Source organism: Malaya genurostris, chromosome 1, assembly GCF_030247185.1.
Source record: "Malaya genurostris strain Urasoe2022 chromosome 1, Malgen_1.1, whole genome shotgun sequence".
Taxonomy (NCBI): Eukaryota; Metazoa; Arthropoda; class Insecta; order Diptera; family Culicidae; genus Malaya; species Malaya genurostris.
In genome coordinates, this window is record NC_080570.1 from 53893239 (window position 1) to 53908535 (window position 15297).

The 15297-nt window shown below is 39.0% G+C and overlaps 1 protein-coding gene across 3 annotated transcripts in view; it reads right to left on the reverse strand.

Moving 5' to 3' along the window:
- Nucleotides 1–15297, reverse strand: part of LOC131439674 (alpha-mannosidase 2) — a 370256-nt gene that overhangs the window by 54616 nt on the left and 300343 nt on the right. For all 3 annotated transcript variants that reach the window (XM_058610992.1, XM_058610994.1, XM_058610988.1), the window contains one exon: nucleotides 13885–14404. In XM_058610992.1, coding sequence (XP_058466975.1) covers nucleotides 13885–14042 — 158 coding nt within the window. In that variant the 5' untranslated portion in view covers nucleotides 14043–14404. The remainder of the gene's footprint in view (nucleotides 1–13884; nucleotides 14405–15297) is intronic.

The window sequence follows — 15297 nt, forward strand, 5'->3', positions numbered from 1 at the left end:
CTATGGCATTCATTCACAATCGAGTGTTGAAGAACACTTATAAAGATCACAGTTTTATTCACGAGATTATCGATTCTAACTCGTTATAATTATACAACCATTCAATATGAGCCGAGTACCGAATGGTGTGTTGGACAGTGATCGTAACACGAAAAGCCAAACAAATTCCCGGTATGACAAAGAAAACAAAACTTTTCTTCCAAATTAAAATTTTATCCATTCTCCTTGATTTGCAATACAATTGTTACTGCACCACTTTTGTTCCACGATTTCTCATTAGCCTCGAAAAATGTTTCGGTCTCAATTATTTAGCGTCGATTGCGAATATCTTTCCAGCAAACTGCTTTTTTTAAACAGAGAACAGAAAATAATAGCTGGGGACAATATCTGACGAAAAAGGTGGAAACGGTAGGAAATATAACGATCGACTTATGACACGATGCATCTAATCAGTAGTGAGAAAACGTGATATCACTTTTCGAGTTATCCATACACGGGCAAAATTCCGATTCTAAAAATGAACAAAACGAGTCATGATATGGGGAAAATAATATATTTTCCTGTTATGATAATACACCATGATTAAAATTTCTCGGATCATGATCCTTTCGGACTGACTTCTATGAAATTTAAACGTAACACACTTGACGTTGTTGGGTATAACTTCAGGCGTGTTTCTGCTACGATGGTAATTTTTGCAACATAAATTCAGGCGTTATGTGTGATTTTTGCAACGATGGTCATTTTAGCAATATAAATTCAGTGAAAAGCACGAATGTTAATGTGTTTACTTGCGTTCATTACTTCAGTTTTGAGTTGTGTTTCAGAATTTAAACACTTAAACGAACTGCATGAAGAAACACGAGAGAATCAAACCTCTTAAAAAGAAACTCTATGTCGTATTCTTGAGAAAAAAGTCGTTTTATTCATAATATTCAGGCGCATCAATACAGCTTGTGTTGTTATATCTATGAAACAAATTAATCAGTGGTTGAACAAAATATTTTTCTGATTTTCGTTAGTTGGCTCTCGGAATATTATTCTAGCAACAACGATCACATCAAATATGTAAGAATACATTCGAACAAAATGTAACATTGATGTTTGTCAAAAGAAAAGCGTATCCGTGCTCAGTCTCTTATGATATCAACCTTCTCTTATGATATCAAATAACATGCTTCAGGATCAAGTAAACATTTTCAGTAGGTCTTGCTTTTCAATGTCTGCTTTTTGCTTTACCATTAATCTATTAATCTATCACATCACTTGAGGCAGAGAGTTCAAAGTGATATCCGGGTAGAAAATTAGAGTTACGAGCTTTGAAAGAAATGCATTTTTCATGGGAGAAGAGTTTTTGCTCATGATTTCATGATGAGTTAAAATGATTGGTTCCATGATTTTCTAATCATAACAGCAGTAACGGATTTCTTTCCGTGTAGCGATGGAATGAGCTTTGGAGACAATTTCCGGAATAACAGTTTCATTTGGACGTCCAAGGCGTAGTCCGTCGTCGGTGTTTGCACGACCACGTTTTAAACCGGCATACCAGTCATTATTGAATCCCGGATAACGCTCAATCAAACATTTTTTTGCTTGCACAGTAGAGATGGTCAAGAATGCAACTTTTTGAATCCGAATCCGATTAAAAGAAATCTTTACTCGTACCCAAGCCAATATTTTTTTCTGATGCAAATGGTACTGCAAATCGTTTGGCTTCCCAGGATTCAAATCCGCGGCTTCGATGCCGTAGCACTGCAGGAACTTTGTTGGACGGGACAGAAGGTGTGGAAAACTGGGCATCAAGCGGCTACCTTCTACCAGAGCTGCGACACAACCAACGTTCTAGGAACGGGATTTGTAGTGTTAGCCAAGGCATATTATGAAGATGCATAAGCGCGTGATTGGGTGGCAGCCAATCAGTGATAGGATGTGCGTATTGGAGATCAAGGGCCGTTTCTTCAATTACAGCATCATCAACGTGCACTGCCCACATTAGGCGAGACCCGATGACGAGAAGGAAGTATTTTACGCTCAGCTGGAACGAACCTACGACAGCTGTCCCCGGCGGGATGTAAAACTCGTCATCGGCGACATGAATGCTCTGGTAGGCCGGGAGGCAATGTACAGGCCCGTGATCGGACCGGAGAGCCTGCACGCGGTAACAAACGACAACGGCCAACGATGCGTAAACATTGCAGCCTCCCGAGGAATGGTAGTTCGATGCACCTTCTTCCCCTGCAAAGATATCCACAAAGCCATCTGGATATCACCTGATCAACATACGGAAAATTAAATTGATCACGTTCCCATCGACAGGCGATTCTTCTCCGACGCCATCAATGTCCGCACTTACCGCAGTGCCAACATTGATTCTGACCACTACCTTGTTGCGGTTTGTATGCGCTCAAAACTATCGACAACGCACAATACTCGTCGCACAGGAACGCCGGGGCTCAATCTCGAGCAGCTACGTAGTGTTCGTACTGCAGAGGAATACGCGCTACCAACGGAAAAGCAGCTTGGCGCGGCGACTCTTGAAGACGGCTGGAGGAATATAAGGTCCGCCGTGAGTAGCACTGCTTCAACCATACTAGGTACGAGATTATCGAATCGAGGAAATGACTGGTTTGATGGCGAATGTTAGCAATTGGTCGAAAAGAAGAATGCAGCAAGGGCGAGGATGCTGCAACACCGCACGAGGGCGAACGAGGAACGATACAGACAGGCGCGGAACAGACAGGCGCGGAACAGACAGGACACGGTTTTCCGGAGGAAAAAGCGCCACCAGGAAGACCAAGATGGAACAGCTGTATCGCGCTAATGACACACGGAAGTTCAATGAGAAGGTGAACCGCTCACGTAGAGGCTACACGCCACAGGCCGAAATGTGCAGAGATACCAGTGGTAACCTTCCCACGAACGAACGTGAGGTGATCGACAGGTGGAAGCAGTACTATGACGAGCATCTGAATGGCAAAGCACAAGATACAGAGAACGACACAGGAATCAATCTGGTTGCACGCTCAGCCGACGACAGATTCCCAGCACCTGATCTGTCGGAGATAAGTGAGGAGATCGGCAAGCTGAGGAATTACAAAGCCGCGGGCAATAACCAGTTACCAGGCGAGTTGCTCAAACATGAAGGAGAGGCACTGGCTAGAGCGCTGCACTGGATAATTTCTAGAATTTGGGAGGAGAAGATTCTACCGCAGGAATGGATGGATGGAGTGGTATGTCCTGTCTACAAAAAGGATGATAAGCTAGATTGTTGCAATTACCGCGCAATCACACTGCTGAACGCCGCCTACAAGGTACTCTCCCAAATCCTTTGCCATCGTCTATCAACAATAGCTAAGGAATTCGTATGGCCATACCAAGCAGGATTTACTGAAGCCCGCGCCACTACGGATCACATATTCGCGATAAGACAAGAACTCCAGAAGTGTCGTGAATACAACGTACCCACGCATAACCTATTAATTGACTTCAAAGCAGCATACAACACAATCGATTGAGATGGCAGATCATGCACGAATACGGTTTTCCGGACAAACTGACGCGATTGTTCAAAGCAACGATGGATAGAGTGATATGTGACGTCCGAGTATCTGGGACGCTCTCGAGTTCCTTCGAATCTCAGAGAGGGCTACGGCAAGGTGATGGGCTCTCCTGTATCTTCTTCAATATTACCTTAGAAGGTGTGATTCGAGGATCGACACGAGTGGCACGATCTTTCAAAAGTCCGTACAACTTATTGGCTTCGCTGACGATATTGATATTGTGACACGTAACCTTGAAAAGATGACGGAAACCTTCATCGGACTGAAAGTTGAAGCTAGGCGTATCCGACTGGCCATAAATGCGTCGAAAACAAAATACATGAGAGGAAGAGGCTCTAGAGAAGAAACACTACGCCTCCCACCACGAATATTGATAGACGGTGACGATATCGAGGTGGTTGACGAGTTCGTGTATTTGGGCTCACTGGTGACCGCCGATAATGACACCAGCAGAGAAATTCAGAGACGTATTTTGGCAGGCAATCGTTTGTACTTTGAACTTAGAAAAACCCTTCGATCTAGAAAAGTACACCACCGCACGAAATTGATCATCTACAAAACGCTCATTAGACCGGTTGTTCTCTATAGCCACGAGACCTGGACTATGTTGGCAGAGGACCAACGCGCCCTCAGTGTTTTCGAAAGAAAGGTATTCAGGACCATCTACGACGGAGTGCGGATGGAACGTGGAGACGGCGTTTGAATCACGAATTGCAACAGCTGCTAGGAAAACCGCCCATCGTACGGACAGCTAAAATTGGACGTCTACGATGGACTTGGCATGTCATAAAAATGTCGGACGACAGCCCAGTGAAAATGGTTATTGAATCTAATCCGACTGGTACAAGAAGAAGAGGAGCGCAGCGAGAAAGGTGGATCGATCAAGAGGAGGGTGAAGCATCCGTGCCTTGAATAGCCGGCGACGAACAGCCATGGACCGAGCTATGTGGAGACGTATGCTTGATACAGCAAATGACACCCCAGGACTATAGATGTTAGGTCAGGTAAGTAAGAGATGCCACTTAATACAATAAGTTTAGCAAGCAAGAACAAAAAGATCGCGCCATGTTTCAAAGTCTGTAAATTCTGACGAATGTCTGTAAACAATCGAAGTTTCAAAAGTCTGTAAAAAGTTTTCAGACGAAAAAAGGTTTGCAGGTTAACTACGAAATTTGATAATTTACAGATTAGATTTGGCATCTCTTCATATCACTGATAATTTTTCACGATTTGTCGAAAAAATGGGGTGCCGGTAACCGGTAAGCATTTGAAAATTCCGAAAAAAAAATTTTGGTTGCGAAAATTTTGATAGCATACGGTATTAAATCACGAAGTAGATCGATTTCACCTCATAAATCTTCAATCTATTCACCTTTTCGATTGAGGATCTTCAATTTATGATACTATGAAAAAAGACAGAAAAAACTTTTGTGTTGATTTGCACGCAATTATAATTTGTTTTGAGCGCAGCAAAAATACAAACGTCTGTTTGCTTTGGTATTCGGTACGAAAGTGATTTGTCCGATAAATTATTCCAGTTTTCTGGACTTGTTAATTGATGGACAAGTAAACTCAATTCGACTTTACTGGTTCCGAAAGCCCCGAAAGATATTTTTGAGATGGTTTGATTGAATCTCACTAACTTCGTATCAAATTGAAAGGCTATCTCCGAAATGGCTTATTTATACGTGTAAAATAATTCAAAACGTGATATGAACAAAGATCAAATAATAAAATCAACTAGTACTAGAAAAACTCACTCGGAATGGAAATGCTCGGAACCTTTTCCAAAGGTGTCGCATTTGGAAGAGTAAAAAAGGTGCTTCGCAATTCGCATTTTTTCTCTGACAGCAACCTACGACCACTACGATTTTTTACACTTTTCATTCTGTTACGCACGAAACACAGAATTAAGTCAAACATTTGTTATACCAGACGAAAGCTTCCGCCTGGTGATATAAAAATTTTAGTGTATTTACATACCTATAGTTACTTCAGCAAAATCGAAGAAAATGAAATCTCTGACACACAAATAATTTCAATGTCAAACGGAGACCCAACGAAACAAACGCCATTACAAGCACAATATGATTTGAATACTCAGGAAAAATACGAATGGTAACTTTATTTTGAGAGTTACGTAATGAAAACCATTGTTAATACTACCTCTCTCCAAAAATATAACGATCATATATTTTCAAGAAAGTTTTCGCATTGAGTAGAGATGATTTATTCTGAAAGGTAAAGAAACAAGATTTATTCTAAAAGTATCTGTATTTGAAACTATACTTTGACTGATTAAAACATTGTGATTTAAAAAAAATGTGTTATTTGATGTTTTTGATTTGTTTTATCAACATTAGATATAACATTTAGGCAATTCCTGCCTTCTGAATAAATTGTAAGTTCGTTTTCGTTCCAACTGGAAATCCGACCTAACAAATTAAAAGCCACGAGAATTCACTAACTAGTATATTTTCTGTTAGCTAAAAAATCTTGTTAAGATCAGAACTAGCTTACCCATGCAAACCAATGCGCATCTTTCACACATCGTTGATTCTCCGGTAATCAAATGCCTAGTTAGTCGAAACAAAGTGTGAATAATACGGACAAAGACATCATATTAACAAGATATCCAGCTCTCACATTTCCCGAACAAATCATTGGCAACATCCTTTTTTGCGAGCATGTCGCCCTCAGGTGAGCCCGCATCGAACCTCATACATAGAAGTAGAGGAGAGAAATGTCAAATTCGTGCGCGCCAAAATAGCAGGGCTGTGCACCCATACAATTGACATGACATGTTGAATGAGACGCCGTGCGATGGCGTTGCTGAACTGAAGATTGAGATCGCTCCAAGCTGACAGGGTCTGATACGGAACAATCAGTACTCAAGTGTGTCTTCAGCATTCCCAAGTAACAATTTTTGTTACGCTAGCTTGTTTGTGACTAGTTTGCAACCAGATATTTGAGTGATTGTTACTAACATCTAACCACTTGCATGACTCAAAAAGCGCAGTTTCTACTAGTTGTTAGGTCGGCTAAAAATAAGTTGTCGTTACGTTGTAATGTCATACTGAAAGAACTTATCTTTTCATAACTTGAAAATAACTTGCTTTCAAGTAAACTAGTTGAAACTTAGTCACCAACGACAATATAAACATTGAATGAATACAGAACACTTTTCTGTAATCAATAAAAAAGCAGAAGAGTACTTTAAATCACAAACTTGATACAAGGTACAAATTTCACAACGATTTTGAAACTGTCGAGCGGAACTAAATTTTACTTAACTGTTTTTTATGCGCCTTCAATCAAAATCTGTTTATAAAGATATAAAAAATAAACAGCAAAATAACACTATGTTCAGAATGCTCAAAATTATTCCAAGTAGAGTGATTTCTCATCATTTTAAATTCATATATCATGAGAATTATAATATTATCACAATCGATGTTCAATCCCTATATTATTTTCTTCGTGTTTATGACAGTGCATAGAACAAAAATGACTATTCTGCCTTTCACTATTTTCGGCAAAAAGTAGTTTTGAAACAAGTAATATTCTGGTTTTATTTATGTTTCATACACTTCTTGAGAGTCCATATTGTGTTCGCCATATTCAAGCCAACAAAGGTTGTTTTGTTTGCATTTTCGTTGGGAAAACCTACCGATAACTATCTGAATCAATGAAGAAATTATATGCCATAATCTTATAATATCTAAGTTATTACTACATCAATTCACAGTAACGATTTACATATACGCTTACGTATTTATAATGGTTTCGCAACGGAAAATAAACCTTTTTTCAACTAGTAGCTAAAAGCATAGCTTTGATTAAAGATCAAGTAACGATAACTTACAAATGATAGTTAGTTCAATGTTTACGTTATAAAGAAACACTGCTGTCACCATGTTTTAACCAGTATAACATAAAAAACACATTCGTGCTCTTGTTGCAACATAGTTTGGACATTGTCGTATCAGAACTAGTTGCGGATTGCTACTTTGGTTAGGTATTATATGCCGGAAAGTGTAAAAAAAAACTATTTTCAAATGCAGGATTTTTTTCCCAAAATAATAAAATCACTGCCAAGGAAAGCTGCCCCTTGTTCGATCATCAACCCTGAAGATTTCCGACCAGAACTTACACGTCTAATTCAACAATTATTCTTGAACATCGGATGTTGGTTTTTTTTTCGAACTGTTTCCAGTCAACAGCGAATTAAATCGTAAAAGTTGTGTAAAAAAATCGTTTCAACTCGTTTTCTACTGAAAAGCCATTAAAAATTACAAAAGAACAACATTTTTAATTATTTCAATCATCTTCATGGCGTCAAACGAATGATTACTTTTTTCTTGTGTTATCCAATTTTATATCAAAGAGATCCGGTCTTGAAGGAATAAACTTTAAAAACGATGCCACCAGCAAATACATCGCGATAAACGAGATCGCCCAAGTTGCCATCCGTTTTTTTTTCTCATCAGTTAAAAAGCACAATTGGACTCCATTGTTCGCCGTAAAAAGAAAAACAAACCCCTTCAAGTTTTTCTCTCAGTAACCGGCATTTTCCACAAGTTTATTTTATCCATTATGTCGGCTGTTTTGCGCCTATAGGGTTGTATGTGTGTGCGTTGTCATATCGCTGGTTTGGCCTTTCAGCGTCAGTTCACCCGCCGGTCTGTATCGCAAATATCCGCACTTGCCGACCCACGGTAGTCTGTCAGTTAGTCCCGAAAGCTGGGGGGCCGTCGTAGGGAAGTCCCACAAAGCAGTAGTCAGCAGTGAGACGCTTTTCCGATTTCTTTCATGAAGCGGCGACACATTCCAGAGACATTGCGCGCACACCCATCCTATTCAAGAGCAGACATGAAAGGAAAAACCCATGGCCAAGGAAGAATGTTTGGACAGGAAGCAAAACAAGTTGTGTGCCGTATTTTACTTGTTTGCTTAGGATTCCATTTTCTTTCTGTCGACGGTGAAGTGTGGACAGTGGGTTGTGAGTATGAAATGTTCCAAAAAAATTAGTTTTTCGCCGTTTCTGTGTTGTTTTGATGTTGTGAGTGAAATTGATATAAAATAATGAAAGTTTAGAATTTCCCTTCGTCAAGTTTATGTTATTTTGCAAATATAAGACAATTTTCTTCACTGTCATCGCAACCAAGCAATGCAATCTGCTTTTGATATAGGTTTCCTACACCTGAAGGAAGAACCCTTACAGTAGCTCCATAGAGCTGTCGCAAAAATGGTTGAAAACTCCGGCGAAACAATAGGTCAACCAGGTTCACTGGTTTCCGTTTGTCTGCTTCTGTGGTTATTCACTTGATCACAATGTACCCACATCTTCGCAGTTGTCGCGTGCAGTCGAGAAAAAAAACAACAAACCAAGGTTCTCTTCAAATTTTGCTCTGCTTTCGCCCTAAAATTGTACCCTGCAGCATAGCTTCGCATGTTACAAAGTAATATCGTCGTTTTTTTTTCACTCTCCCTGTTTCAATTCGCTTTGTCGGGTTACCTGCCCATTTCGTTCCATTTTCTTTGACAAAGAAAATACTTTGTAAGAGTTATGCTTCCATAGTCAATCTAATTGGATAAGAAATTGAATTTCAAAGTTTCATATTGCCTCCTTGAGGTTCCCGAGGAACAAATCAATACAAATTCCGTCGGGCTGCCACGAACAGTGTTCGATGGTTTTCGACGATTCTTCCTTCGGTACTCTCTACCGAAGCAAAAAAAAAATCACGTTGCCTTCACCGACAGCAGAAATCAGAAACAAAATAATAGAACTTGCCACAGAAATGTAAAGTTCTGCAAGAGACTATCTGAATAACTTTTTCCTTCAGACAGAAACTGATTACGTTTGGGTCCAGGAGTTGACAAACACGAATTTTGAAACGTGAATATTTTATTGATGCATTGGATGTAAGATAGTGCTAAGGTTTATCGAAGGATCACCACTTGAAAAAAATCAAAAATGACCATTCGCAATAATTCGAACACCAAATGTCACATCCCATCGGTTAAGCCCTCTAAACGTGGACCCGATCATTAGCGACAATTGGTTTATGTTCTGTCCACTCAATTGAGCCTCAGTAGGCGATGATGAACGCGAAAGTCGATATTTTCGTCAAAAATAAAATTTTATACACGGAGAACCCTTCGATCTTAAAATTGTAATATCGCAATTTTTGATTTTTGCGATAGTTGATTCAACTAATTTCTTTTTGATTTAACTAATATGGTTTTTGATTTGCATATATTCAAGTAGTTGAAAAATATGTTGTTTTGAATGCTGTCAATGTCGGAGACAGTTGAAAGCCAAACAATAATCGCAATGCAAAATCAACAACTTTTTTAGTTGAAATCTGTTCGCGTCGCTTCAAAATGTCAATGAAAACAACATCGATGGTTAAAGCGTTTGGTGAAATTGTGTTCATTCGATTTGAGAAATTTATGATAACAAGTGTTTATCTAACAGCGGTGTTGTGATAAAGTTAACCTTGTTTAAGATGAAAAAGATTTGGTGACAAATTAGAAAATGTTAATGAATGATCATCTCGTAATCTTACAGGTATGCGCAAAAATTTCATGCTTCAAATTCGATCATTGATTTACTTCCAGCTGTTTGATACCGATGATGACGTCATGCATTAGCAATAAAACGCTTTTTGACTATGAAGGTAACAGGAGCGAAGGGTTTCAAACACACAGAACGCGCTGCGATTGAATGGCGCGTTTGAATTGCCGTCGCAAAATTCCAATTTCCAGCGGTTGATGCACCCAAGCTCATATAAATTGACTAAAATTTTCGCAAATCAATAACATTGTTCGAGTTGATTCAACTATTTGCAATGTCTTAAACAAATAAAATCGATTTATTTTTCAACTAACAGAATTTTGTTTCAATAACAACACCAGTTATTTCAACTAAAATATTTGTTGAAATTGAAAGGTATGTGTCCTCACTAATTGACAGCAGCTTTTTTTTTCAAACGTTTCAACCATCGTTTCTGTTAATCGAAAAACAAAAATGACAGTTTAATTAAAACAACAATCGATTAGTTGTACCAAATTTGAACCAATCGAATTCAGAAAATCAACTAATATTCTGGTTGAAATGGGATCGCGAGTGGTTCCGTGGAGAACCCTCCGATCATAAAATTGCGATATCGCAGTATTTGATTTTTGCGATAGTTGATTCAACTAATTTCTTTTTGATTCAACCAATATGGTTTTTGACTTGCGTATATTCAAGTAGTTGAAAAATGTGTTGTTTTGAATGCTGTCAAATGCCGGAGACAGCTGAAAGCAAAACAATAATTGCAATGGAAAATCAACATTTTTTTTGTTGAAATCTGTTCGCGTCGTTTCAAAATGTCAATGAAAACAACATCGTTGGTCAAGGATGGCTTTTATCGTATCGAAGGACGCTCATTTGCAACTCTTAACACGATTCAATTAGTGCCATCAAAGAGAAACAAATATCATCGCAGCAACAAAAACCAACACTGTCGATGGTTAAAGCGTTTGGGAAAATTGTGTTCATTCGATTTGAAGAAATTTATGATTCCATGACAAGTGTTTATCGAAGATACTTACCAACGTTTTACATTCAATACGCCGGCCGGTGCCGATGGCCAGCTGAAGGCGGGATCTGCCAAAGTCATTACATTATCTAAATATACTATCTTAGTTTTAAGTTTTTGTTAATTAAAATTAGAAAAAGCCCTTGGCATCTTAGAGCTTAAGCAGAGTGCCTTAAAAAATTATATAATTGAATAAAAAAAAAGTGTTTATCGAACAGCGGTGTTGCGATAAAGTTAACCTTGTTTTAGTTGAAAAAGGTTTGGTGACAAATTAGAAAACGTTTACGGATATGGTATTACAAAAATCGTATAAAAATCAAAATCACTCATAGATCAGATCAGTTGTGATTTCGTAACGATGATTTATTCCTTGGTTAAGATCACTTGTGATGAAATCAGTAGTGATTTTTTATGGACGAGATCAGTGATCTTAAGATCAGTAGTGATCGATGGTTTTCCCAGCCCTTTAAATAACTAATGATATTACTTGTCAATATAAAATACTGTTTATATTGGAACAACGATAACTCTTTCCAATAGATCATGACGCATATCAGTAAGTAAATTTTGATTATTATGGCAAATCAATAATATTGTTCGAGTTGATTCAACTAATGGCAATGTTGAAAACAACTAAAACCGATTTGTTTTTCAACTAACAGAATTTTGTTTCAATAACAACGCCAGTTATTTCAGCTAAAATATTTGTTGAAATTGAAAGGTATGAGTCCTCACTAATTGACAGCATTTTTTTCAACCAATTAAATTAGTTGTTTCAACCATCGTTTCTACTAATCGAAAACAAAAATGACAGTTTAGTTAAAACAACAATCGATTAGTTGTACCAAAATTCAACCAATCAAATTCAGAAAATCAACTAATATTCTTGTTGTAATGGGATCGCGGGTGGTTCCGTGCACTTATTGTAGACTTCAGGCAGTGCAAAATTCGACTAGAAGGTTTGCTTAAGGAGCAAATGCATCTTGACATTAAACGTGTGCATTTACTTCAATGCAATAAGACAAATAATGTTGTTTACATACAGTTTTATGAAGAGTTGAATGCAATTCAATTCGCAAAAGACAATGTGCAATGCACTATGTGGAGCACGAAAACATTAAGTACAAGATTCCAGTATATATGGAAGGTTCCCTCAAGCGTCATCGATCCTTATATTCGCAAAACTATGTCCCAATATGGAGAGATTCTCTCTATCAAAAAAGAAAAGTGGAAGAACTTTTTCCCCGGTATTCTAAATGGCGTCCGTTTGTTACGCATGTGCTTGAAGAGGGCTATACCTTCTTATGTGACTTTCGGTCAGGAGTCCCGTGCAAATCACTTGTTACCTATGACAATCAGATGGCCACATGTCAATATTGCTAAAAAGCTGTTCACTACGGTAAGCCGTGTGATAAACTGGACAAGGAGACAACTACGCCAAAAGACAAGGATGTTTCCTTCACACCAACCCCAAGCAACCCCAGTACACCTGTGACAGTCACCAACAACAATGAAGCATACCTCTCCAAGAAACCATCAGTATTCCCTATAGAACAAAGTACACCAGCTGCAGTTAACAACTTACCCAACACCTGTGAAATAAGTAATGATTGTTCCGCCAATAACAGTGATGCCGAAACAATGGACAAATAAATAAAAGTAATAGAGAAACGATTGAACACTCTAAATGAATATGCACTGATAAAAATGAGTCGAGGATTTTTTCAGGAATTTTAAAATTAATCAAAAAATCAAATTATCCCAAAAAACCACTGTGCATACTTTGTCAAAAAATGTTAAACCCTGCAAAGAAGTATTGAAATAATTTCTAATCGAGTCTTACAGAAAAAAAATCAATTTCACAAATTCAAAGTCATTTATCAATCAAGCACCATTTTTGTTTTGGATGAAATTTGATTCCAAGATAGGTAATTTTGTTCCCTATCAAACGTTCAATCATTGAAAGATGGACAGCTTTAAGAGAAAGTTAATTCTAACAAAATTCCCAGTGTCTTTTATTGAAAACTGAGATTTGAAAAATTAACTTTACGTCGTTCATGTTTTACCGCGAGGTGACATTGGCAGTTCAACGTAAAATGCCAACACACTGATGAGTCGAAGACTAAATGTCACGGAATGATTTATTGCAAGATGATCGTCTGATCCGTCGTTGGTCGTCGGTTTTTGTTCTAAAATCAGAACTCAGGGCAATACCGTTTAGGATAGTGCACTCACTTTAAGCAGCCTTGCTTTACGCGCTTCTAAAATCAGCAAAAAGAACATCATGAAAGAAAGCTTCTCTAAACTTTGTTGCTATTGTTGTGTCAAAGGCAGAACGCAACGTATCAGCGAGTCACGGGGGTTGCATTATCAGCATTGCGGGTGGATTTTATTCGACACACACACTACAAGGTCAAACTGAGCTCACGAATTATTTTCATTTGCGAACATCGTTCCCATAATCCCACCGGCGCAAGTTCCCCATCCTGAAATTTTACGTTACGGACTGTGAAATAAAACCCCACTTTGAGTGAACTTTTATAGGTCGGATTTAACTGGCGAGGCAACAACTCGGTATTGCAATGAAAATAAACATGTGCCCCATTTCTTTCCCGAAACCCCGCAAACCGGGCAGGGGGTCCCGCAAGTTTTGTTGCTAATGTAACCATGAGCAAATGAAATGTATCGCGAGGATGGGACTTAAAACAAGATAAAAACAAATGAACTCCACTTACCGCTTCTGGTGCATGCCATCCTTGTGTATCCCCGCCGGACCCGGTGTCGTCGAGGGTTGCCCCATCGAGATGTAATACAGGCAGAGCAGAATTGTGATAAACGCCGAAAGCAACCCGATGCAGCGGGCCGAGCCTCGGCGGAATATTTTCACCGTCATGATGTGGAAGGAGGCCTGACGTATCTTTCACACTAGCTTTTCGCACTTAAGGCCAACCGGCAGTTATCGGCAGGAACAGAGGAACCTACAGTCGTCGTCGTCGTCGTCTATTGCAAGTAGTAACTCATTTATGGTGGTATTTTGGCTTTTCAAACGACTTTTGCTCGTATGCAAGAACGGCTGGGTGAAGCGAAACGACGATTTTTACTTGTAGCAGTAGTGGCGATTTCCCGCCGACTGCTGGGTGGTTTCTTATTTGTTTGCCTTTTCAACGCAGCGGCTCCTTTCGAGCCGTGTAATCATCCGCTCAATTAGCACATTCGGGTGCCTTCCACGAAGTGAAGTCACATTTTCGGCTCGTGCTGCAATGGAAGAGAAAAGAGGGTAATGAGTGGAAGTGAGTTTTTTTACGAGTATGATTACGAATTTCTGAATAAAATCCCGTTAGGAACTAATTTCAAGTTTTAGTGTTGTCTCAATTTTGAACAAAAATTGCAAGAGACTTGTGCTAAGAGTAGTATTGATTAATGAAAGTTTCATATTCGATGCTTTGATTGCGTAGGTCATCCTTAAGAAAACGAAGTGGGCTCACTATTATATGCATTTTCGGCACCGGAACCCGAGAACCGGTATAATCAAAGTCGGTTCGTACGGCCACATGACATACAAACTCTATTAGTACGCACTCTAAATTACGATTCAAATGTTTGTTGCATCCGAAAATATGCAGTAATTTTTGGTAGGACCATAAGACCTTTCAATTGACCCTAAGATTGGGAATAACGGTTTAGAGTTCAGTTTATAACATTTTTTACGGTGAGATTATTTGACACATACACACAGAGACATTGCTCAGCTCGATGAACTGAGTCGAATGGTATATGACACTTGACCCTCCGGGCCAATTTTCACTAGTCGGTTTTTCAAGTGATTGCATAACCTTTCTATATGAGAAAGGCAAAAAGGTCCCAAGGATTAGTTTGCCGCCCCCATTAAAAAGTTGCGAGTGCCCCCTTTGCCCCCCTCTAGATACGCCACTGCACAGCACCCATTTTCATGACGTTACGATTTTAGCACGGCTCGCTGTTGGCAACATAATCGTTCGAACATGACATTTATTTATTTGGGGAGCAGGGAAAAGCCCGATGGAGATCAAATACACTGAGGTCTTTTTTTATGCGTTTTTTTACGCGACTTTTTTTATGCGAATTTTCAGAGTTATGCGGTTTCCCTTCTGCGGTTTTTTATGTGAAGT